This window comes from Drosophila nasuta, chromosome 3 (assembly GCF_023558535.2).
Source record: "Drosophila nasuta strain 15112-1781.00 chromosome 3, ASM2355853v1, whole genome shotgun sequence".
NCBI classification, from domain to species: Eukaryota; Metazoa; Arthropoda; class Insecta; order Diptera; family Drosophilidae; genus Drosophila; species Drosophila nasuta.
Window position 1 is genome coordinate 2,521,078 of NC_083457.1, and position 24,169 is coordinate 2,545,246.

Genomic DNA, 24,169 nt, shown 5'->3' on the forward strand with positions numbered 1-24,169 from the left:
CCTTTTCAATACCTTCATTACCAGACGCCTACTTTTTCTCTCCCCTGCCATAATTAAGCGCGCCTAAATATATACCGAAAAACTCAACCCAAATATTCAGGTTTTAATTGCTCCCCCTACAGTCAGTCGGTCTATTTATAGTTGTATCTCTCAAGAGCAACACTACGCATACCTTTTTCAGAGCCTGAGCCATTTTTGTTGACGCCGCCGCCGCGTCCCGAGTGATAAACACAATTTTATTCAAATTACCCGGATGTTAGCAATTTGCTGTGACTGCTGCTCTTTGAGCTCGCGCGTTGATTTATGAACATAATGCAAGGTTAAAACTAAACTTATCTTCGATTCGACTCCATGCGAAATCGCTAACAATACGAGCATGAAAGGCGGTCAAGTCATGGGAATAGACACAGCCAAGTCCGCACATAATTTGATCCAATAACAGACTAGATAATCCATTTCGCTGCATTAATGTGGACTTTAAAAATTCTTAGACACTTTTACCATTTATATTCGGATGAATCTGTAATTTGTTTAGGTTTTTGGAAATCTTTTAGTCGGGCATCCAGTTAAATTTCTTCAGTCTTGTCATCGGTTGCGAAAATAAGAAAGATAAAAAGATTGCATACTTACATATTCCATTTAATTTTAAGATATATGAAATCTGTAAACAAATAGAAATATAAAAATATTATTAAAGAAGCATTCAATTTAACGACAAACACAAAATAAAGACTAATTATAAAGAAAAATAATAGAATTAAAATAAAATGCATCATTTAAAGTTAATTAATAGTATTAAATATGTTTTAGAATTTCTACTCATATTTAAAATTGAAAACAATTTTAAGTCGCTTATATAGTTTATGTACGTCTAATATGTACATAGCTTTACTTAATGTTGTGTCTTTTTATGTGCGGAAATGACAAGTTAATTTGAGGTGATAAAGAAATATTTATTAGATAGAAATAAATTAATAACATTTTAGATGGTAAAGAGAAATTTATATTAGAGAATTTATATTCATAATACAAATTGTAAATATATTCAAAATTAAAATAAAATAATAAATTCCTAATATGCAGTTAAAATTAATTTTGTAGCGTTTGTATAAGCTGGCAAAAAAAGGTTTAGTTTAATAATTAGTCCATTAGTCCACCATTAGTCAAATCAATTGATTAAAATCAATATATTATATTTTGTAGTTATATAAATACATTATATTGCTATAATTATAATTTTTATTATTATTGTATTAAAATTATTTGAATACTATTACAAATTACAAATGTGTATATGCAAATGTTAATAATAATAACCATTTTTAAAATGTTAATTAAAAAAATGAATTGTAGTTTCATTAGTTGGAACAACATTGATATGAAAACATAGTATTACAAAAATTCTAGTCTATTGCTTTTCTTATTATGTTTAATTTATTTTCATATTAAAAATTTCAAAAATGTACATATTCTGATATTAGAAACCATTTTGAAGTCGCTCCATTTATATGCCTGTTTCAATTAATTTTGTAGCTTTTCATTTTCGCAATGACAAGTTAATTTAGCGCGCTAACATGAGATTCAGCTGCAGATATGGTATATTATTAAATGTGCAGATAGTCTAGGCTTAGATGTAGTTTTTGAGACATGACTATAAACAAGACTAAGCAGACTGCCAAGTCATCCAGCATCACTTTGGTCTCCAGTGGCAACCACTAAGAAGCGAAGGCAACAACAGCAACCCTTTCAAAGATACAACAAAAGCGTAAACCCAAATCAACAGCAACTTTTACAATATATCCCATTGAAAAGCAGAGTGAGAGAGGTAGAGAAAGAGAAAGAGAGAGAGAGAGAGACTTTTAACTCCCCCTTTCTGTGATGCGGCATCGTAACTACGTACAAACAATGAACTCATAACTCAAGTGACACTTTTTAACTTGACTGCATTTCATCATGTGGCATGTGGCACATGAGCGTTTGCTCTGCTTCTTGCTCCTGCTCATTGTACTCGTCGTCGTCTTCGTTTTCGTCTTCATCTGACTCTCTGTGTCTTGGAATATTGGAGTCTTTGGTCGACTCGGTCTGTGCTTTTGCTTGGCTTTTCTTTAGCTTCTTTTTGTGTTGTTTTCAGTTTCAACAATATTCAAATTGAGTTTTCCAGTGCAGGCAACGACGTCGACGACGTCGACGACTGCGGACTGGAGTCATCCATCGTCAAAGTTTTTTGTTGCCTGTATTTGTTAGTTGATAAAAGGCCAGGCCATTATATGCATGGCCAAGCTGCACAATTTCAAGTGCGGTGTGTCCAGGTCTTTCCCTGACGAGGGCCAAGGGACGCCAAGATGGGGGCAACACAGACGCCAGGGGGAGGCACAACAAATTTGTATGCATACGGCTGCTGCTATGGCTACGCCCGATCCAAGCTACAGCTCCAACTACGACTCGACCTTTCAATTCAAAGTAGCTCAGCCTCGCCTGAAACTGAATCCGCAGCAAGCGATGGCATCGTGTCGTGTTTTCGATCGTGACACGATATCACGATTTGAATAATACAAGTTTAACGAGAATTTATAAACGGAAAATGAAAATTCATTATAATAAAAGCACTCTATTATAATATTAGTAACAAAATTGTAACTAAGGAACGGATTCCAAACTAAGAAACGTTTAATAAAAGAGTTTAAAGACAAACAATGTGAGGAGCATAATACATTAATTTTTGGAGAATAAATTACTTAAAAACTACATAAACTAAATAAGAGTAAGGAAATTTATCCAAAAAAAATATTAAGTCTTCTTAAATTCGAGGTACTATCATTTTAAACATTTGCAAAAAGATTTCTATTGCCAATTCAATTCACAACTTTTGTGGCAACAGAAATTCGTGTCACGATTACATCTCCAATGCGCAGACGACCAAAAGAATCTTTTTTCGTTTTTGTAGATTGTCATTGACTGGTCGAATGGTGTGGGATGGTCACAAGAAATAGCTGGAGTGGGAGCATTCACTGTCCTTCAAAGAATTTCTTTGGCTTTCTTTCACATATGTACGTAGGAAAATTTCGTTGTCTCATCATGTCGCCAGGCAGGGCTTGTCAACCTGCAACAGGCTCAGCTATGTGCTCATGTGCTCCATCTCAGCATCTCAGCATCTCAACCCCGTGTTGCAAGTGCAATGAACTGACGTTGCAAGACTGGCGGCGTTGATTTATGTTATATCTTCTATGGTTACATTGCCCCTGTCCCTTCTCATGCTGCTCGCTTGTAGCCATTAAGCGCAGCTCATATGTTACCCGAGTACAGAAATACAGAGAAAGAGAGAGAGAGAGGGAGAGGGAGAGAGAGATGTGGGAATGGGGCACGCACAGACGCACACGTGAAAATGATTTATTAGCGGTAATTGGTGTCACAATGTTCCAAAGAAAAAGGAAAGGATTGCCTTGCTCGCTTCCATTTGGGGTTCAACTGCAGCCACCACCGCTTTACCCAACCAGTTACCGGAGAAGTTTCGCCGGAGTTCCCGCATTTCACCCGCAGACAGTTGCGCGTTGTTTTAATTATCTTGATTTCAAACTTATTAAAATTGACAAATGATATTCGTAGACAACATCGCGTTGTCTTGTACCAAACAGGTTGTCGCTCACTCGATTGCAGCTTCTTGCTTCTCGGTTGTCGCTTGTCGCTTGTCGCTTCTCAATAGCTGCTTCCTAGAACTGTCCGTGCGTGCATCGCTGCGTTCTGTGGCGACTCTTGATAAATCACACTGGGAAATGCATTTGGGGAATACTCGGTATACGCATCTTGTGCATATTACGTAACGTGGTCAGCCTGCTTGTCACCTCTCTAGTGTAGGATGCTGTACTCTGAACTGGGCTTGGCCCTTGTACACACCTTATACGAGGAATTTCTCATCTTCAGTCTGAACACAATATCACATCGATCTCACTTAAGATAAATAAATCTAATCAACTCACAAGTGGTTACACACAATCGCTTTTGTCATATGATCTCTGAGATGGCATTTTAATAAGTATTCTAAAATGCTGGGGGGATGTTATAATATAGATTACACAACTGAATATTTTTAAGTTTTATTCTATTTTGATTCATTTATTTAAAAAAATTAATTTCCCATACCGGGAAACGAACCCGGGCCTTCTGGGTGAAAGCCAGATATCCTAGCCACTAGACCATATGGGATACAATTTTAGTTCAGTTATACATTGTATATTTTGCAAGTATTTCAATTATGTATTTTAGTTCATTGCATGTTCTTAAAATGGCACTTCGAATAGTTAATTTGAATTCTTCGAATTGTATAATAAAATTGTTTTGTTCATTTCATTTTTTCTTTATATTTAAATTTAAGTTCTTTGGAATACTCACTATCAATATGATAGAAAGGTACTATAGCATGTGCCTTAGAGAGTCATCTCCAAGTCTATAAAGTATACATATACGTACACATATATACGCTGATCAAAACGCTTGACGCTTGATTAGTGTCAATAGCCGAGACAATATAGCCATGCCCATCTATCTGTATGTCAGAATGAAATACTGGATCTCAGTGACAAAATCAAATATCAAGTGTATTTTAGAAGCTTCTTTAATATGGTCAATAATGCCTACTTACTAGTGGTATATGCATTGGATGACAATCTGGTTTTGGCACTCTATTTTGCTTTTATTCAAAATGGGTAGCGGGTATCTCACAGTCGAGCACACTCGCCTGCAGCTTTCCTAGTTGTTTTATATTGCATTGAAATATTAAATTTCTTTACTTTATGAATTTTCTATTAGCATTTTACTTTCATGTTTTCAATGAGGAATGTGAGTTCTCTTTATTGACAACATCTTTCTCCAATTAATTTTTTTTGTTTTTTTTTGCTTCATTCATTCATGTTTGTGAAAAAAACCCCATCACCAGAAATTTGCTTTACTGCAATATGAAACACAAACAACATTTATTGAAAATTCTTGTAAAACACTTTCGAGTCCAAAGAGTAGTCCTTCTTTATCGAATAACCAAGCTTAGTGAGCACCTGGATGAGGTCCCATCGTCTTGTGCTCCTTAAGACACATGGTTATTTTGAATGCGGTATCACAATCGTTGGTGCCTTTCAAGTCCTTGCAGGCATTCACACCGGAGGTTATCTCATCCATTTTATCCTTCATTTGCGGCACATTTCTGAGGGTGTTCAGCAGGGCATCCGCATTGAACTGTCCATTGACCATGTGACCTTGCTTCTCCATCAGACACTTGGTGTAGCATTTGAGGTTCTCATTGGTCGTGCTCTTCATGCCGCCCGTCATGAATTCCTTCAACTCCGCCTCCGTCATCTTTGTCTCGTCCATGCATTGCTTCATTAGCTGCTGGAAATTTGGATTTTGGCACTGGCAAAAGCAAAGTGTTCGCACTCTTAAAGCACTGTTTATGCATCAAAGGATTGGACAACAAAAACACGTTACCTGGACGACAACGGCCATCAGGACGACCAAAGTGGCTGAGAAGAGAGCTGCCTTCATTTTGCAATTGAGTTTCAACTGTGACTGTGATGAATTCACCAAAACAGTCGATGCTTTTATAAGGGCTTCCCAGCGAAACGAAAGTGAGGCCAATTAAAGCAATTAAACTTTTTGCAATTGTTCAGTATTTGATTACGCACAATGCGCACAATTATTGCGCAATAGAATTTCCCTTCGATAACATACCCAGCAACCGCATTTCAGCGTAAAAAGTGCATGATAACTAGCTTACTACAAATGTAACAGGAAGTGAGATAGAGAGAAACATGAGAATTGAAATTAAGGTCAAATATTTAACTGCATTTGTGACAACTTCATTTTGTTCACGCATTTTTAAATAAAATTCAATTTAAAAATAAGATGAATCAATAAATCAGTTAAAATAAAATGAGTTCAATAGACATATTGGTCAATAAAAACCATATAATATAATTAAATATTTATATTTTTAAAATATAATGAAAAACAAATCAAACTAAAATAATGACAAAAAAATAAAGAACAATTTGCACTATTATTGTACAAAGAAAATTTTGAATTTAGAAATTGTTATTCACTTTATTACAAAATAAATCTTTAAATAAATAAAACAATTAAAAAATTTAATCAAATAACATAAAATAAATACAGTTCAAAGATATTTATATTATTTAGCCATAGGCTTATATAATATTTATTGAAAACAAAAATGATTAATTTATTTTAATTTTTATTGAAAAAATTAAATTATTTGTAATAAATGTGGTAAGGAAATATTTAAATTAAAAATAAAAAATATTAAAATTATTAAATTAGATTAAAAACATAGTATTTTGTTACAGTAAAAATGTAATACTAAACTCCATAATAAGTTAAAAATTTTAAATCAATATAAATAAATATTTACAGAACTTAGTATTCATTTTTATAGGGTATGTTACATTCTATCATTACTTTATTACTTGCTGTATTTTTTTTCAACATTGTAATTATATTTCAGTTGAAATAAACAGACATATCTATAACTCTATGTATCTGGAAAAGTCTGGTTCGGATAACCACCAGCAAACTTTCATTTACACACACACATACACACCCACCCACACATACACACAGACAAAAGGTTGAACACAATTTGCTGTCTGCTTAAACAACAAATCAATTATTTATTTATTGTATTTATTCCATTTGTATTTGTGTGCGGCTGGCAAATTTTAGCTTTTGTTTAAGCCTTTGTGTAAATTATTCATCTCGTTGCGCTCCATACGAAATTTTCCCACTTTTCCCCCCGCTATTTGTTGTACGCTTTTTCCACATTTGACCAACAAATTTGCTGATAATTTCGGCTCTTTAATTTCCGAATATACTATACGTATATGTTACATTTAAGGCCAGCCTGACAATTGCAGATTATCGACAAGGTCATTATTAAATTATAATTGAAATTATCTGTTCTTTCTATTTTGCTTTTAACAGCGCTTCACTCGATCTCTCTCTTTCTCTCTAATTTGAAATTATCCAGTTAAAGTGTTATTAGTTATGGTCAGACAAAATTTGGAATGATGCAATTAGAGCAAAATCACGAAGCAAAGCTCAATTAAATGTGTAATTTCATATTTTAGCTCTAATCAAGTCACATGATTAGCAATTAATAAAATAAACTGGAGAGTAACGTTTGGTAATCAGCGAGCAGTTACTCTACAATTTAATTTCAAATTCGAAAACAGTTTTGTAGGTAAATAAATAAATGAAAAACATATAAAAGTACACAAAGAAAATATTGAAATTTATCATGTACAAGCAATATTTATAGTAGGCTAGAATGCACTTGTATTTTTAGCCCTGGAAGTCAAGAAGCTTATGAAGCAATAAATATTAACTGTCGCTCTAGAAATGTCTTTCATCGGGCTCTCTCTTTGTTTGTTTTATATTTTATTGTGCATTTATTCTGCATAAACAAATCGAGTGGACTTTCTATGGAAACCAGTGCGCACTAACTGAAAAACAATTAAACAAGTAGTTCGCTCCGAAACAATCTCCTTCCTTTTCCGTCCCTGTCCCTGCCCCTCCTCGATGCGATTGAGAGAATATAACTTGTATAATTCTTTGGGCAAATTCAAATCAATAGCCAAACAATAAGTGGAGGCAAGTGCCATTTACAGGACGAGCTTGTCTCACAGTCTGTCCGACTGTCGAAAGCCGCATGAAAGCAATGCTGACAGTAGGAAATAATTTATGCTTTTGTTATAAAATGCGCACCTGCTTGGCCCATGCTACTTGCCACTGACAGTGCTTGTGGCAGCACGCCCATTGGACTTGGTCTCGGACTCGACTCGACTCGAAGTCGGAGTCGGAGTCGGAGTCAGCCCCTAGTTGGCTTTTTACCAGGCACAGGCACAGGCAGCAGCAAAAGAAGACAAGCGCCATTAAAGCCAAAGAACTGGAACTGAATGGAGGAGCAACATCAGCGGGATAAGCGGTAGAGGGAGCGGGAGCTGGAGAGGGATAAACGGGCGGAGCAATGTTGAGGCGGCCCAATGACTATGAGTAAGAGTCGTTGACAAAAGACCGGGGCAACGGGAACGAATTGGCAACGTGCTAGCTGAGCGAGCGGCTGCTGGTGCTGCTTCTGCTTCTGCTTGTCATTAGTCAGCCAGGATAAGCAAAAGGACATGGCCATAAAAAGGGCAAAGCAAAAGCAAAAGACAGAGGAAGCAAGAGCAGGAGGAGGAGAAGGAGGAGGAATGAGAGCGACTTTGTCGGGCAGGAACTACAAGGTGTGTCCTGTGAATGAATTGCTGAGTAACCAATAATGAAGTAAACTGTGCAAGAGTCCTGAATGTGTCATTGTGGCAGGACGAACGACTGAATGAGTGAACCAAGTAACTGAACAGTACAATACCAACAGCACAATTCCCTGTCAGTTGCATTGTTTTGACCTGATTTACATGCCGATCCCAGCACAGCTCAGCTCCGAAGCAGCGACAGCAGCTCAGGGCCGATATTAGAAATGGCCAAGAGTTCGTACGTATTGTGGACATTTATAAATTACAAAAGGACTGGCTGCGAGTTGGCTAGCTGGATGACTGGCTGGCTGGTTGGTTGGCGCCTGCTTCCTGGCAGACAGACGGCAGATGATGACAGGGCCAAAACAAAGGCCAACGTTAATGAGCCAAAAGAATGGCGCGAGAAAATAGACCGAGCAAATTGTAAGAAAGCAGAACTGTGTCACAATGTTTTGACACAGAGAAGCAGTGACCAAGACCAAGAAGGACTCAAAGAGAAATTGGAAGGAAAGAAAGGAGAGATGGGAAAGGGGGTGGGTGCAACAGGACGTGGGACAACCGCCAGTCCGTGTAGCTAGTTAAGCAGGCAAAAGACAAAGTTGATAAAATTAGATTTGTATGGTAAATAGTTTCGTGGAGCGCGACGATGGCAGCAGTTGTGGCATGCCTCATGCCACACGCTTCCGCAGGGGCCGAAAGTTTAATAAATGTATAAAATTAATTAGCCAGTTGAATGTTCATTAACAGCTGGCGAGACAACAAGCAGCGAGAGCAATAGCAGAAAAAGAACTGACAACTTTGTTAGCCACGGCTTAAAGCCCGGTCGGAACTTTTGATCATCGCAATCGGACTTGGCAACGGGGTTCTGTTCTGGCCAACTTCTAACTCATATGTTCATCACTCATTTTAGCCCCTCCTCCGTCCTCCACACTCCTTTTCCTTGTGCTCTCTTTCAGTTGGCATTACTTCACACCTCCCGCTTGTGTTTTTCCCAAAATATTTTGTGGAACTCCCGCTGAGAGTGTTGTTTTTTTTTGTTTTCGACTCAAGGCAGAAAGTGAAAACCCCTAAATGTTGGCTGACCTTTAACAATGGCCCAGACCACGTGAGTTCTTTGTCTGTTAAAGGTTTTCTTCTCCCTCCACACTCCCTTTTTCTTTCTTTTCATTTTTGTTGCTGTTACTTCGCTGTTGTTATTGTTCATATTGTAGTATAGTAAATGTTGCAGTGGTTGCAACGTTGACCACAAAAGTGCCGGACTGCAGGAAATGAAATCAAAATTATTTTCGGGCATTGTGGTAGAGTAATTGGTTTTTCACTCAAATTTCATTACATATTTAGGGAGGGAAGACAAAGCCGGCAAACGATGTTGAGCGGAAGCATTTAAGAGCAACAGATCTGGAAGAGAAAAAACAGTCTGAAAGCGGAATAAGTCGATATACAGAAACTTTTTGTAACAATACCACAATGAATATGGCGCAATATTGGGTTTAACTAACTGGAAAATTGATCTAGACAAGCCTGAGACCGAATTTATTAAAAAGAAATTAATGAAAAGCAAATAAGAATAAGAAAACAAGTCTACTCTCAAATAGTTTTAATCTATAACGATCATCATAATATTAGCTTTAATTCAAAATACAATTTTGATATCTATAACTATGTTTGTGCTTTATAGAAATGCATCTACTATAGCTGCTATTAAATATCGCTTATTAGTTGATTATTGGTACAGATTATACGGATTTTGGCTCTCTAGTAGAAATAGAAACTAAGGTAATGACAAAGTAAAAAATAAGATAATCTTATTCTCAGCTTTTTTTAAATATGTTGATGGATGTTGATGGAATCTCTAATGGAACAGATGTATTAATATTATAAAAATGCAATATATGGGCACACTGTTTGTTGTGCCTCTAGCTAATGTAAGTAGCAGGCAAAAGAAGTGATATCTTGATCTTGATTAGCAATAAAGTCGAGACGATATAGCCATGTCGGTCTATCCGGCTGCTACTATAAACACTTAGTTTTTGATTGACTATCTGGTATATTTTTTAGTGTATGGTATACTTAAAACATCTTCGGTATATCTCAGTATCTTATTAGTAAATTAATTTGGTATATTTTTAAAATAATACCATACTGTTCTTTCTTTTATGGGAAGAGAGTGTCTCATAGACTGTAACTGTCTTACTGCAAGTAATTTTATTGGTTAAAAGGTATATTAAGTAGACATTATCTTCAAAAATAGAGCTAACTAACCAATATATATTGAAGTAAATGAACATAAATAATTAAATATAAATATTAAATATGAATAACTAATACCTATAATTCACATTCATACTTTCAAAAGTGCTGAAAGTGCACTTCAATTATTTTCATCAAACATATTATTGAATTGAGCAAGAAATATAAATTTGTGTAGCCTGATAGATAACTTCAATAAAACGTGATGCACATTCAATTGGCTTCATTCCATCGGCATCCCTATAATATGGTATTCCCCCCCCTCCTCCCCCGCTCGGGCTTAGAGCGTTGACAACAGACTTCGTTCTGTCTGTCCTCTTCAAAAAATTTAATTTATGTAATTCAACAGCAACACTTTTCGCCATTGGCAGCTGTAATTGAAATCGACTGAGTGTGAGTGCGAGTGTGTGTGTGTGTGTGAGTGTGTATGTGTGAGTGTAAGCATTCACAGCACTTGAAGCTATTTGGCAGTCAAAGACAGTCAAATGCTTGCGAGACGAAAAATGTTTGGAGAAAAAAGAATGAAAGAAAGAAGAAAAAAAATTAAAAAACGAACGCACAGAGTTATTGAAATTAAACATCAAATGTCAGCGACAGGCAAAAGCGGAGGCCAAGGCACGCACAAAAGCCAAAAGCGCAAAAGTCCTGCCACATGCATCAAATAGAGAGAGAGAGAGAGAAGAGTGAGAGTAGTGTGGAGAGATTGAGAATGAAGCAACAGAAATGAACGCAAAAAAAAAATGGCTGCCAGTTGGCTGACAAGTTGCAAAAGAGCAAAGCATTTTGAGTGTGGAGAGATGACTAAAAGTTTTTGGCAAAAAAAATATAAAGTCGATGCAAGCGCCGTTGAAGACAATTGCCCCAGCAAATGAAATCAAGCACAAGGAGCAGGCAGGAGCAGACGCAGCAGAGAAGCAGGAACTGTCGCAAGAGCAGGGAACACTAAATACGACGACAAGGGCTGCGCACAAATACAATTTACATGCGTACGTGTGACAGGGAAGGGTAACCAAAGCAGCCACCAGTTACCAGCATAGAGCGTCGAAGAGCGAGCAGTCTGTTGGGGGGGATAGGGATCTGTAACATGTCCTTAGGATATTTGTATGCAAACAGGCACAATGCGCCTGAAATCGATATGCGGGCGCGCGTCGCGTCATTCGACGTCTAAGAAGCTGAGCTGCAGCTGGCTTTCAAAGCGGGTTGGCGGTCGGCTCGAGCCGCATCTCTGGCTGGCAGATGACAGCCATGTGCAGCGGCGCAATCAAATGAAAAATAGTGCGAAGACGGCCCAGGACAGCAACGGCAACGGCAACAGCAACAGCAATAGCAATAGCGACAGCGATGGCAAAACATCGCCGGCAGCGACAAAGCCTGAAGCAACAACAGCAGAGATACATCGCGAGACAGATTTCTGATATTCTCATAAACCGAATTCGAACTAGGGATGGTTACTTTCGGCAAAAAAAAAATAGTTACGACAAAGTGTTATAATTTGCAAATATATAGCATATTGCATTTTATTTGCCATTCGAAGTAAAGTGATTTGAAAATAAAAGAATTTTATTATTTTTATTTATTAACACCTCTTAAACATGTTATTTAAATGTTAAATAAAAAATTTAGTAAATACTACTACGAACACTGTTACGAATTCATTTTTAGAGGTATTGACTAACTATAATTATTAAGTATTTAAAAAATACAGTAATATTCGTAATCAATGAAACAATTTTAAAGTAAATTAAATATTTATTTTATGAAACTGGAATCTTCTTCATTATAAATGTAAATAATTAGATAAATTATATAATAAAGGTAAATATTTTATTTCATAAAAATTTCTTAATGAACATCTTATTCCGCTTATAATAATTTTCTCATTTAAAATTTGAATGGAACTCCTAAAAATGTAATTATTAAATTAATATTAATTTTCTATTCGAAAGAAATGCCCAAGATAGGATAGTGAATTTTTATTAAATACAATTTTTTTAATTATTACGTTTCTATCATATTTGGTTAAGTATTATATGAACAAAATAATAATGATTATTTATTTATATTAAGAATATATTTTAAATTGTATTTTTTATTTAATAAATGAACATATTTATATATAAACTAAAATTGTAATAATTTTAAATGATAGATTATCCTTACAAATAAATGTAAATATTAGAATTGAATGGAAGGGTAAAATCTTTTGTGTCTTTTATTTTGTTATTTAATATTTAAATTCTAATAAATAAATATATTTTTATTGAAAGATATTTATTCTATCCTCTTGTCACATAGTTTAAAAATTAAGTGAAATTAAAATCTTTGAAATATGGTAAATTTACTAACATTTCTGTTAACATTCGTGCAACAGCTGTTAAACATGTTAAAATTAACCCAATTGTCGAGAGAATAAACATCAAAGGCAAATCAATTATGGATGACACACAAGTGTGTTCTCTGCTTTAATATATTTTTGCCAGGCATTCACCCAGCCCTGGTGGCATGTAAAACCAAAGCAGGGTGCTGCTTTTGATTATATCTTTACCGTTCGCTGTATGATATATGCCGCCTGTCGCAGTCGCAGTCGCAGTCGCAGTCGCTGTTGCTTGATTTGTTTTGCACACATTACCGACTGATTGTCTATGCCACGTTCGCACTCGAGTGCGTATGACATTGCAGTCAAGTTGGTGAGTACTCGATACTCCGAAAACTGAATAAGCAATATGAGTACAACGAGTGCGATGCGAGTACCCATTATCCAGATGCCTCGTTGTGCGGCATTTGCTGCCTTTTCCCCCACACTTCATCTCTCATTTGATTGTGCAACTTTGATAAGCAATTTTGAATGGCCTTCGTTCCACAATTGTGCGTGTGTCACCAGCAGCACGCAGCACGCAGCATGTCGCAGTCAAGTCACTTAGATAGTCATCAAATTAAGGCTGACGCAAATCAATGCATTGACTTGCCTCCGGGCAGCAAGCAGCAAGCTGTCTCATTGTTTGGCCAAGCCTAATTGCCAGCCAGTTTTTACTTTTCCTGGACAGGTGAAAATTGTTATGAGAGGGAACTCATCACACACACACGCACACAGGCACACACAGCTGTCTTCTACTAAATGCAAATGAAAAACTTTTAAAATATGCTAAAAAAGAACTCGAAAAGTTGAAGTGCAGTTACATGAGTGTAAAATATGTTTCAGGGTTTCATCTCCCAGCTACTACCTTGTGTGTTTGCTTCTTTTTATTCGGTAGCAAATTGGTTACAAACACAGCTGTCGACCCTTACGGGCCATAAAGTAAAAGACAAAAGGTTTTTTCATTCTTTTCCTTCTCATCTGCCCCAACACACAAAAAATTACATTAGAGAAAGAAGAAGGAAAAACACGTGACTTGTTCGGGAGTTATAAAATGCCAAGGTATTTCCACATTTCATGGGTGGTCAAAAGGGTTCAAGTGGATGCCAATGCAAATATCGTTTACCAGCCATTACGAAGTCATATAAATATTTAGTCTTTTCGTTTTGACCACAATACAGAACTGTAACTATGCTTGTGGTGGTCGCTTGACCTGCTTTTATAGAGCTACAGATGAGTCTTTGGTGAAGGGTCCTTCAATGTGGTTATCGCATAAATATTATAATATCATACTTGACCCACTCTGTGGGTTTGTTTATTTCAGGTTAACAATAGATTTGTTTTCAAATTCTCTAAATTTGTTCGGTCAAATAACTTTAAAATTACTTTTCGAAACTCTGAAAAGTGTGGTTTGATAAACATATGAAATTAAAAGTCTATCTTTTTAAAAAACCGAAATTCCAAACTGAACTAAGGTCGAAATATATGAAAAGTGATGAATGCTATGATCGTTAAAATAAACTTTAATAGCTTACCTTTTGAAGCATAAAGCATAGTTTTTTTTAACTATAGTAAGATTGTTGTTCTTTTACTAATTTTATCATTAAATGTTCCCAGTGTGTCATTATAATAACCATTAAATCACATGCAATTATAACCAAATTACTTTGAGTGCTTTCTTTGACATTTCGCTATCATTTAAGCTATGATCTATTTGTTTGACATACAGTTTGACCGCTGCATTTTACATACAATCCATAAATATTCACCATCACCGTTGTTGAAAACTGGCACAACAAACTTCAGACAAATCTGATGGGAATCAAACTCAGCAAAAATAGAGAAACACATACTACATACAAGTATGTAAATACTATCGTATGTAGAATTCCCATTCTGTGGAGTTGCCTTCGAGCTGATTACGATTGCGAATTGCAAATCGATGCCGACGACGATATAAACGTAAAAACCGCACGGTAGGAAATTTGAATAAAATGCAATAAGACAAAGAAATGAAGACAAACACATGCATGATAATTTGTACCCGTAGTTGTACTTGTCGGCACTTTGGGCATCCCCTCCTCTCTCCTCTCTCCTCTCTTTCCCTTGCCCAATTGCTTACACCATACTCCCTAGTTACTGACTGGATCCCTTCCTGTATGCAAAACTGCGGCAGACGTAGACGCAGACGCAGCTCGTGCGTGCAACTCGTGATGATGATACAGTAAAAATAAAAATAAGAATAAAAATAAAATAAAAGCAACAACTCTACACAACTCGAACACGGCAAGGCAACAATGCTAAACTATCCAAGCCACAAAATACATCAAAATGATGTGGTTAAAACCAATGCAAAAACAAGTTCTCAAAGGTGGTTAAGAGGTGTCTGCGGGTTGCGCTGGAGACAATCACACACACACACACACACTCACAGAAACACTCTCGTATTCAGCTCTGTCTATGGTACAATGAACTACAATCGATGCGATGTGCACTGACTACACCTATAGCAACGTGTTGTTGCTCCTCTTCATGTTGCTGGCTTGCGCAAAAGTCAGAACAATGTGTTTGAAAATCAAAACAGAACAGTTGATTGCGTTTTAAAGATATAATGAACGTGAAAAGGCGTTGCACGTGATACCTGCTTGGCACATTTATAATTTAAAGTTGACACGAAGCTTCCTTGAGTATATTTAAAAATATACAAAACATGTTTTTATTAAGTAAATATATGGTTTTAATTTTTTTTATATATATATGTTATATGTTATATCGAATATATCCAATAATGAATTTTGTTTGAAAAAAGCAAGTAAGTTACATCCAATTAAATTAATAAATTTGTAAAGATAATATAGAAATAACTTTAACTTCAGGATATTAACAATTCAAGTAGTCAGAAACCTTTGTAATCAGCGCTTTTCTATCCTAAAGTTAAATTAGTAATTTCATATTATTACTTAACTATATAAAAGAAACAAAAAATGTTGTTTTCATGGAGTTTCACTCAAATTTGCAAAAATAACTTATACAAATTAATAAAACCATTTGGCTTATAGAAATCCTATATTCTATGAATAGAGTTGTATACCCAAAAAAGTAATCAACACTTTACTAATGAAATATTGGATTTACTATTTGAAAACTTTTTCTAATTATACGCAACTACTCAAAATCTAGCAATTTTCAAAAGAATAACAAGAAGTATAGAAATCAATCTAATTTATTATGATGGAAATGGGCGAGGGGAATAATTTGGTTGCAGATATAACAACATCAGGTTTATTACCGCAATTGCAAGCAAGTACAACTAATGGTAGTTGTCCAAATGCTCAGCTATGGTTGGGGTTGCAATCGAGTGTGTAGGTCTGAGAGGGAGGGGGACTGTTTGGGTGCTGGTGCTGAGAGCTGGCAAATGCAACTGTCTGACCTTACGAGCTGTAAATTATGCATCTATGCATAATTTATAACTTATGCGAGGCCGAGCCCAACCCCCGAAACATTTTGCCATAGACAGATGCACAGACAATGATTAGGGCCACACACACACAGACATACTACACACTCGCACGCACACCACTACACACATTCACACACACACACACACTAGCCCATTATTAACATTATAGTGGCGACCCTGAGATGCAGGACGAAGGGGCACTGTCCAGTCGTGTGGACAATTGCAATTGCTTGGCAGTAATTTTCAATTTAATTATAGTAATACACACACACTCACACATGCATGCGTTCACACATGCATACACACACACACACACTCAGGGAGAGACAGTCACAGTTAGTTGTCTAAGTGCAGATTTGAGCGCATTTGCACTTAAGCCTAAGTTTTATGGCTTGACTTTGCCTTAGGGCGTCGAGTGTTTGCGATTTGGAGGCTGAGTCTCGAGTTTCAAGTTCCGTGCTCCGTGTGCTAGAGATGTTACTTGGTCGTGACACGAGTTGACATGCAATTTTATTGACAAATCTTACAAACCTTAATCAACAAAAAGTCTAGAAATTTATGTAAAATAATCATATTTATAGAACTGTTGAGTCCTCCCAATCTTTATTTATTATTATTCATTTGATAACATATATCAATCAATCAATCAATCATCATCAATCGGAATACTTAACTATAATTTCAATAAGATGTAAATTTAATTATAGGTATCAATTGCAATATATACAATTGAAATATAAAAATAATATAACATTATAATTTTAAATTAAATATTTATTTTATATCGAAAAATGTCATTTTAAATAACGTCCAAAACTTCCATGTAAATATCGTGCAACTCAAATTATGCTATTAGAGTTCTGAGAGATTACTTTGATGTATACTTTAAATAAAATATAAAAATAAAATAACATTTTTAATTCAATTTATTTCACTTCGAACAATCACTCCAATATTTTCGACACTTCTTTTTCACACTCATCTTTTACGTTCCTCAAAATATCGACCATCTCTAATTATGCTTTTCAAGTTCTGAGCGATTGCCACAGTGCGTAAATCACATGCAATCAATCATCATCAATCGAAATACTTAACTATAATTTCTAGATGAAAATTTAATTATAGTTATCAATTGCAATATATAAATACATTTGAAATATAAAAATAATATAACATAATTTTAAATTAAATATTTATTTTATATCGAAAAATGTCATTTTAAATAAGGTCCAAAATTTTCCTGTAAATATTGTCCATTTCAAATTATGTTCTGAGAGATTACTTTGGTGTATACTTTAAATAAAATATAAAAATAAAATAACATTTTCAATTCAATTTATTTCACTTCAAACAATCACTCCAATATTTTCGACACTTCATTTTCACACTCATCTTTTACGTTCCTCAAAATATCGCCCATCTCTAATTATGCTTTTCAAGTTCTGAGCGATTGCCACAGTGCGTAAATCACATGCAAATGTCGAGTGCTGGTAATGCACTGACAGCACATTGTCCTGCCTGCCTGCCTATTGTCCTGTTTGTTCAGTCCCTTTGTCAGTCGCTTGCATTTCGCCATATTAATTATGCGGTAAGTGCGGGAGCAGGCACTTAACCGTTTCACCTTTCATCTCCTCCGCCTGATGATGATGATGCCATCCACCCTGCCGCAATCCATTTGACCATCAGTGTTTTCTTTTTTTGATGTAGTTTTCATTTTCGCACGTATTCCTAGACCAAAACTTATCCATAACACATATAGCAAATGAGTAACGCAACCTGCAAGCTGTGAGTTGAGAGTTGAGAGGAGGAAGGGAGCCAGCAGGACAGTGTGTTCACTCGTAAAATGATGGTCACGTAGGGTGTACGTGCTGTTGATTTGATGGTCAGTTAATTATTATTTTTTGTGTTTATAGAGCTCAAGCTGTGGTAACTCTCAGCTCTACCTGACGTTGTGTGTTTGTTGCCCATAATATGCATGCGATATACATCGCATATCATAGAAAGGGGTTGGGCTTGGCCCGAGAGATGAACGAAGCTGAGCTGAGTCTAGGTTATATTCTAGCCAAGCTATGAAGTGTCTCATAAAAGTGGCTTGAAGTGACTAACGAAAAATGCTGAGATGTGCGCACTATGATACGAGTGCAATGGCATGGAATGGGATACTAAAAGGCGGAAACACCAGATACGGTAAACATAATATTATACGTGTGAATGAGAACATGTAGAAAAAGATTAAAATATGAGCACACAGATATGGCAGATCCATAACCTAATACAATAATCTGAAATTGGCGGCAATGAACCGAACCGTTAGAATTTTTAAATTGCCAAAGCAATCTTTGATTCACATATTTAAGTTCTTTGTCCTGGCTAACTAACTTTCTGTTAGACCACAATCCAAATGGAAAAACAAAAACAAATAAAAAACGACAGATTTCTCGACAGTGAAAAAAACATTCTCAATAATAGCAAAACTGTGCAGTATTACCATTCATATATGCAAAATAAATATTCTAAAAAATTCCTAAATATCTGGTATATTAATAATCTAGAAAAAAAGTATAGGTCTATTTCTTTGAGATCAAGGTAGTTATTTAGACAGATGGGCAGACAGACGGACAGACAGGCGGGCATAGATAAATCGTCGCGACTGTTGACGATGATCAAGAATATATATTCCAATGGGTAGCGAGTCTAATTAATTATTAACAATACAAAGTAATAATAATAATATTAAATTATATTGAAATCATAAGCTTACCGAGTCATAACTTAATGTAGATTTCTATTGTATGATTCCTTTGGAAGTTAAAACTGTGAATAAAATAAAAGAAAATTAAAATGTTAAATTGTTCAACAATCAATAATATATGTCGATGCGACAAAGTACTTTATAATGAAAACAAGTGTTTTTATAAAGGTTCGTTTTAATTAAATACCATAAAATTAGTATCTTTTTTTAATCTTTAAACTATATATTATGAAATGATTATTGTGAATCTTCACAAACTTCTACCCCATTCAAAAATAAGTTAGGATACCTCATTAGCGATCTCAGGAATAAATGAACTGAAGCCCACTCAACAAGAATGACTTCCTGGTTACTGACGCTGGACGTAAGAGAAACGGTAACTGAACCTTAACCTACCATCAGGGAAACAGCATTCCCATTCTCTGGAGCAAAATACTTCCTTCATACTTATGATTAACAAAGTTTTTTTTTTTTATGGGCCACGCCACAGCCGGATTCGGAGTCGGAAAGCGAACAGAGCAAGTTTAATTTGGGCCGCGACCTGCGTCCTGCGTCAATGCTGCGCCTATTGAGCCCACAGATTAATGCCACAAAATTCATTGGGCCCACAATGTTGTAATGAGATGACGAAACCACCAAACACACGGCCACAGCCCGCTTCCTATGCCCAATGCCTCAGCACCAATATTAATCAATTCTATATGGAGCGCACACCGCCACTCGACCATAACAATCCCTAACTGGTTATCCTTGTAAGGCAACTACAACAGCAACAACAACAGCAGCGGTAACTACAACGATAACAATAACAAGAGTTCGAGAACAACAACAAGTCGAAACTCATTTCGTGTTGCGACTTTTGATTATAATGATTATTACGCGTAATCGCCGCTACATGTGCTACATGCAGCGCCATCTCGCATCGCATCGCATCGCTTCACCTCGCCTCTTCTCGCCTCACCTCACTTGTTTCAGCCGCTGTTTATTGATGAAGTACGAAACGAAACGAAGCTGTAGCTGACACTGACGCTGCCCCACGGCCAAAAGCAAAAGCCTGGGACACCTGTGTGTATATTATTATTACACATCACAAGCATGAGCATCAGCATTGGCTAAGGTCCGGTTCCTGAGCCTGGACATGCCATTGGCACTGAACATGCCTGTGACTCTCGCTCAGGGACTGAGCTAGGGACGTTCATATAATATCGATATTGACATAATTTTCAGTCATTTTGTCGCAGCGATATTTTTGAGCTAATATAATCTAATACTCAATTATTTGCCCAAATTACAATTTTTGTGGCTATCAAAAATGAGATCTTAAACTTTTAGTATTTTCTTAAATTGTGAATCATGATTTTTGACAGAGTTGACATTGACACCATTGTCAATTAGCGGATTCAAGTCGAACTCATTGATCGGCTCGAATTGGGTGCTATTGGGAAAATGGCTTTCGATGACTGTAAGTGAGATGACAGAGATATTTTCGAAGGTGCTTGTTGTATATCCCTCACACCTCAAATCAAAACGTTAAGAAAGTCAAATTCCAGGCATTTAGTAGTTCCTCTTTGATCTTTAGGTTCTCCTATAGAAATGAGGGGCATCACTTAGACGCACAACAGTTACCTTTTAGGTGAAAATGTGCCACCGAGGAATTTGTCATCAATTTTCGATAAATGTAACTGGGCGTTATAGAAAAGTGAGATCGCATAGCTATATAACAGCTCGTCATCGGGTAATCATTCATGTAGAACAAGCAATTAGTAAAACCAAATGTATAGGATAATATGAATCTGTAAATTTATTGGAAGTTAAGAAGCTCCTTTCTTGATATATATATTTTTTACATTTAAAATACTGACCAAAAAGTTCCAAAAAAAATACATGGAAGGGCCTGCAACTTCCTGCGACTTTGAACGCGTATTCAGTAATGCAGTGCACGGGTGTAGTTTGCTTTTATTAATCAAATATACAATTTGATTTTATAGATGAAAATGGAAGAATTAAATTATTAATTAAATCTTCAATGTATCTATAATTTAGCTCCGAAACATCGATGTTGGATAAATCGCTTTTAAAAGCAAATATTTTAAATTAAAATTATCTGTAAAACTGTGCATCGATTGATTTAAGAAAATAAATATGTAAAATTAAAAAATTCGAAATTCAAACTCAAAAATAAATGGTTTCAAAGACGTTAAAATGTTCATTGAGAAATTGGTTGGACTGAATACCTTCCCATGCGCCTTTAACACTTCATTCTTGAGCTTCTTTGACTCTTAACTCTCCATTCTAAATGTTGTTGTTAAGCAACTCTTAGCCATCTTGAATCATTAATTTGGTGCATTACAAACTGTAATTTGGTATAAATTTAAACCCTAAGCTAAAAACCTTCTTCGTCTTTGACCCGTTCAGTGTGGGCAATCAAATGATCATCAGTGTTGGGTAAGTCTCATATGCTTATATGAACATGTGTGTGTGTGTGTGTGTAAGTGTGTGTAGAAGCTCAAGAGCAGACTCAGTGAACGACTGACGTAACAACGAGTTAACAAGATAATAACAGTAGCGGCGTCGCACCGGACGAGTCGTTCAGAGTGAGGCGAGCCCCACGAGTGGACAGCGAGACTGCAAGACAGCGGGATTGGGTGACTCCTCTCTCTCTCTCTCTCTCTCCCTCACTTGCTCTGTGGCACTGCAACTAACTCAACGTCCCGCTCTGTTATTTAGCTGCATGTGTGTCTTCACAATGTGTGAGTGCGCTGGCTTTGAGTGACGTGCCGTGCGCATAAGTGACTGATGGCCGGCGACGTCCAGCGCCCAGCCCCCTTTCTTTGTGCTGTTGTTGCCTTTGCTGGCTTTGCTGCCACTGCTGCTGGCCAAAAGACCATAATCAAGTATGCTAAAAAGACGCGCAACCAAAAAGGAAATTGAAATGAAATATGTATGTACACACACAGACACACTCACACTCACATACATACAACTTGGCGTGCGTGCGTGTGTTTGTTGGCAGCGTCCATTCGCGTTTACTCTTTCATGGTATTTCGCACCTGGAGCGGCGGCTGCGACGGCGGCGCTCAGCTTGTTAAGCACAGCGTCGTTAACACTTAAGGTTGTTATTGTTGTTGCTGCTCAACTTGTTCTTGTTGTTCTTGTTGCTGCTGCTTCTCGCTTCTTGCTGCTTGCATTGCCAACAAGCTCATTAGTTTCATAATTAGCTTTCGTTATGCTTTTCGTGTATTAATTAGAAGTTATTGCAGCCCTGTCCAGGCGCCGTGCCACGAAACAACACTCAACGCCCTGGCAAAACACTGGACACTCTCTCTCTCCCCTTCATCATCTTAAGCAGTGAGCACTGCACTTACATGACCATGAGGGAAAGAAAAAAAGCTCAAGACGAAGAGTAGATGAAAAACACGCGCATATCAAACTAACTCAGCTCACATTGGTCAGCTCTTGTTGCTGTTGATGTATTCCTCTTATTATTATGCTTTTTACCTCCCTTTTTGTTTTTGTTGTTACTCTGTAGCCACGACTAATGCACAGATAATGATGCTGCGGCTTTGATCGATTTGATAACAATTTAATTTCAAGTGAACGCACATGTTTTTTTTCTCATTCTCCTTCTCTATCGCAGCTTTTGTTTTTGTTACTAGTTGAGATGGAAGACAATCGATTGGGCCATCGATTAATCGATAGTTGTTGTTTTTGTCGAACAATCGAATCGAGCTTCATCGATGGCTACATTTTTTGGATAAATTCGGTATGCAAATTTTACAAGAGGAGTTTCAGGGGTTATGAATCATATTTTATTTTTTAATCATTTTTAAACTAAGAAATTTGATAGTCTTACAGCCATAAAACGCACTCAAGTCACATAAATAATTTTGTAATTTTATTTTGTAAAAGTATATGAATAAAAACTTGCTAAAAACGTTTTAAAACTAATTCCCTTTTTGAGTTTTTGTTTTCTTCTGAAAATAATGCTCAATTCTACACATTTACTCACCAAAGATTTTATCTTGATAATAAAAATGTCACAAATTAAAAAAAGCACTGAATTTCCTCGTGTTGAAATGTCAGACCACAAATGAAAACTTAATGAACAATTACTTGACAAATTGTCAAAAGTTATGAATTTATAATGTGACCGAATAACAAAAGACAATATTTCCAAAAGAAGAAAATTAAAAAAAAATACTAAGCAAGTAATCAATATTCGATATACAATTGACAATTAATTGTGCAACCCTACCGATAAAACAGATTTGACTTTGATTTGACTTGTGAGCAGGCGGTAAAATGTTTAAGCTTGCCGCTAACTGCACTTTAAGCCCAACCCAACGAACCCAATCAAAGTTCAGTTGGGTTGTAGCTTGCACAATTGCTTGCACATAACAAAAACCAAATCTCACATAATAAACATACAATATATCAGCAGTACTATAAAAAATGCTGAGTAAACCTTATTAAAAAGGGATAACGCCGCTCGAGCAACGCTAATGACAATGCCAGCAAGGATGAATGCTGCCTCTTGTAATGGTATGGGTGTCCTCTGTGTGTGTGTGTGTGTGTGCGTGTGTGAGTTGTGCAAACACACACGTCACTCAGCCACGACATCCTTCCGGTACAGAGTAAGGGGGCCAAGGGCTTAACGCCGTTAATGACCAAGAACAGCAACGGCCTCAAATGGCTGCTCGACCTCAAACTCATACTCAACCTCGGCGTCGGCGTCGAACTCTGCAACTCGTTATGACGATTTTATTACGTGTATTCTCAACAATTGATGCTGCAATGTCATACGTCAGCAGAAGGTGAGTCAAATCAGCGCACAGCACCCAGAGAAGGAAAAACAATCATGACACTATTCAACATAAAATTATAACAATGTGTACAAATCGCGTTTAAAAACTACATTTCAATTTCAAGAAACCTAGTCAACACTGGTAGGTAGTTTAACTAGAATATCGATATTTAAAAATCAATCGATATTTCAAAATTGCAATCTACGGTGGGTGAATAAATATAACAGAAATTCGTGGCAACGCTAATTTGTCCGA

General features: G+C 36.4%; 1 protein-coding gene, 1 long non-coding RNA gene and 1 other non-coding gene across 5 annotated transcripts; all 3 read right to left on the minus strand.

Annotated features, from left to right (window-relative positions):
• Positions 1-178: 178 nt before the first annotated feature.
• On the minus strand, positions 179-23,206 carry LOC132792303 (uncharacterized). Of its 3 annotated transcripts, XR_009632985.1 has the most exons (4): positions 23,119-23,206; positions 19,119-19,171; positions 631-661; positions 179-520 (listed from the first exon to the last, which is right to left on the minus strand). It is a non-coding gene; the product is annotated as an uncharacterized LOC132792303 (long non-coding RNA). The 3 variants fall into 3 exon arrangements; XR_009632984.1 differs by lacking the exon at positions 179-520 and having other exon boundaries at positions 531-661; XR_009632986.1 differs by lacking the exons at positions 179-520; positions 631-661 and adding an exon at positions 17,721-18,140.
• On the minus strand, positions 4,129-4,200 carry Trnae-uuc (transfer RNA glutamic acid (anticodon UUC)). Its single transcript has one exon. It is a non-coding gene; the product is annotated as a tRNA-Glu (tRNA).
• On the minus strand, positions 4,951-5,578 carry LOC132792302 (general odorant-binding protein 56h). Its single transcript, XM_060801602.1, has 2 exons — positions 5,473-5,578; positions 4,951-5,397 (listed from the first exon to the last, which is right to left on the minus strand). Exons 1-2 carry the CDS (start codon positions 5,527-5,529, stop codon positions 5,035-5,037), a joined length of 420 nt encoding a protein of 139 aa, XP_060657585.1. The 5' UTR covers positions 5,530-5,578; the 3' UTR covers positions 4,951-5,034.
• Positions 23,207-24,169: the final 963 nt, after the last annotated feature.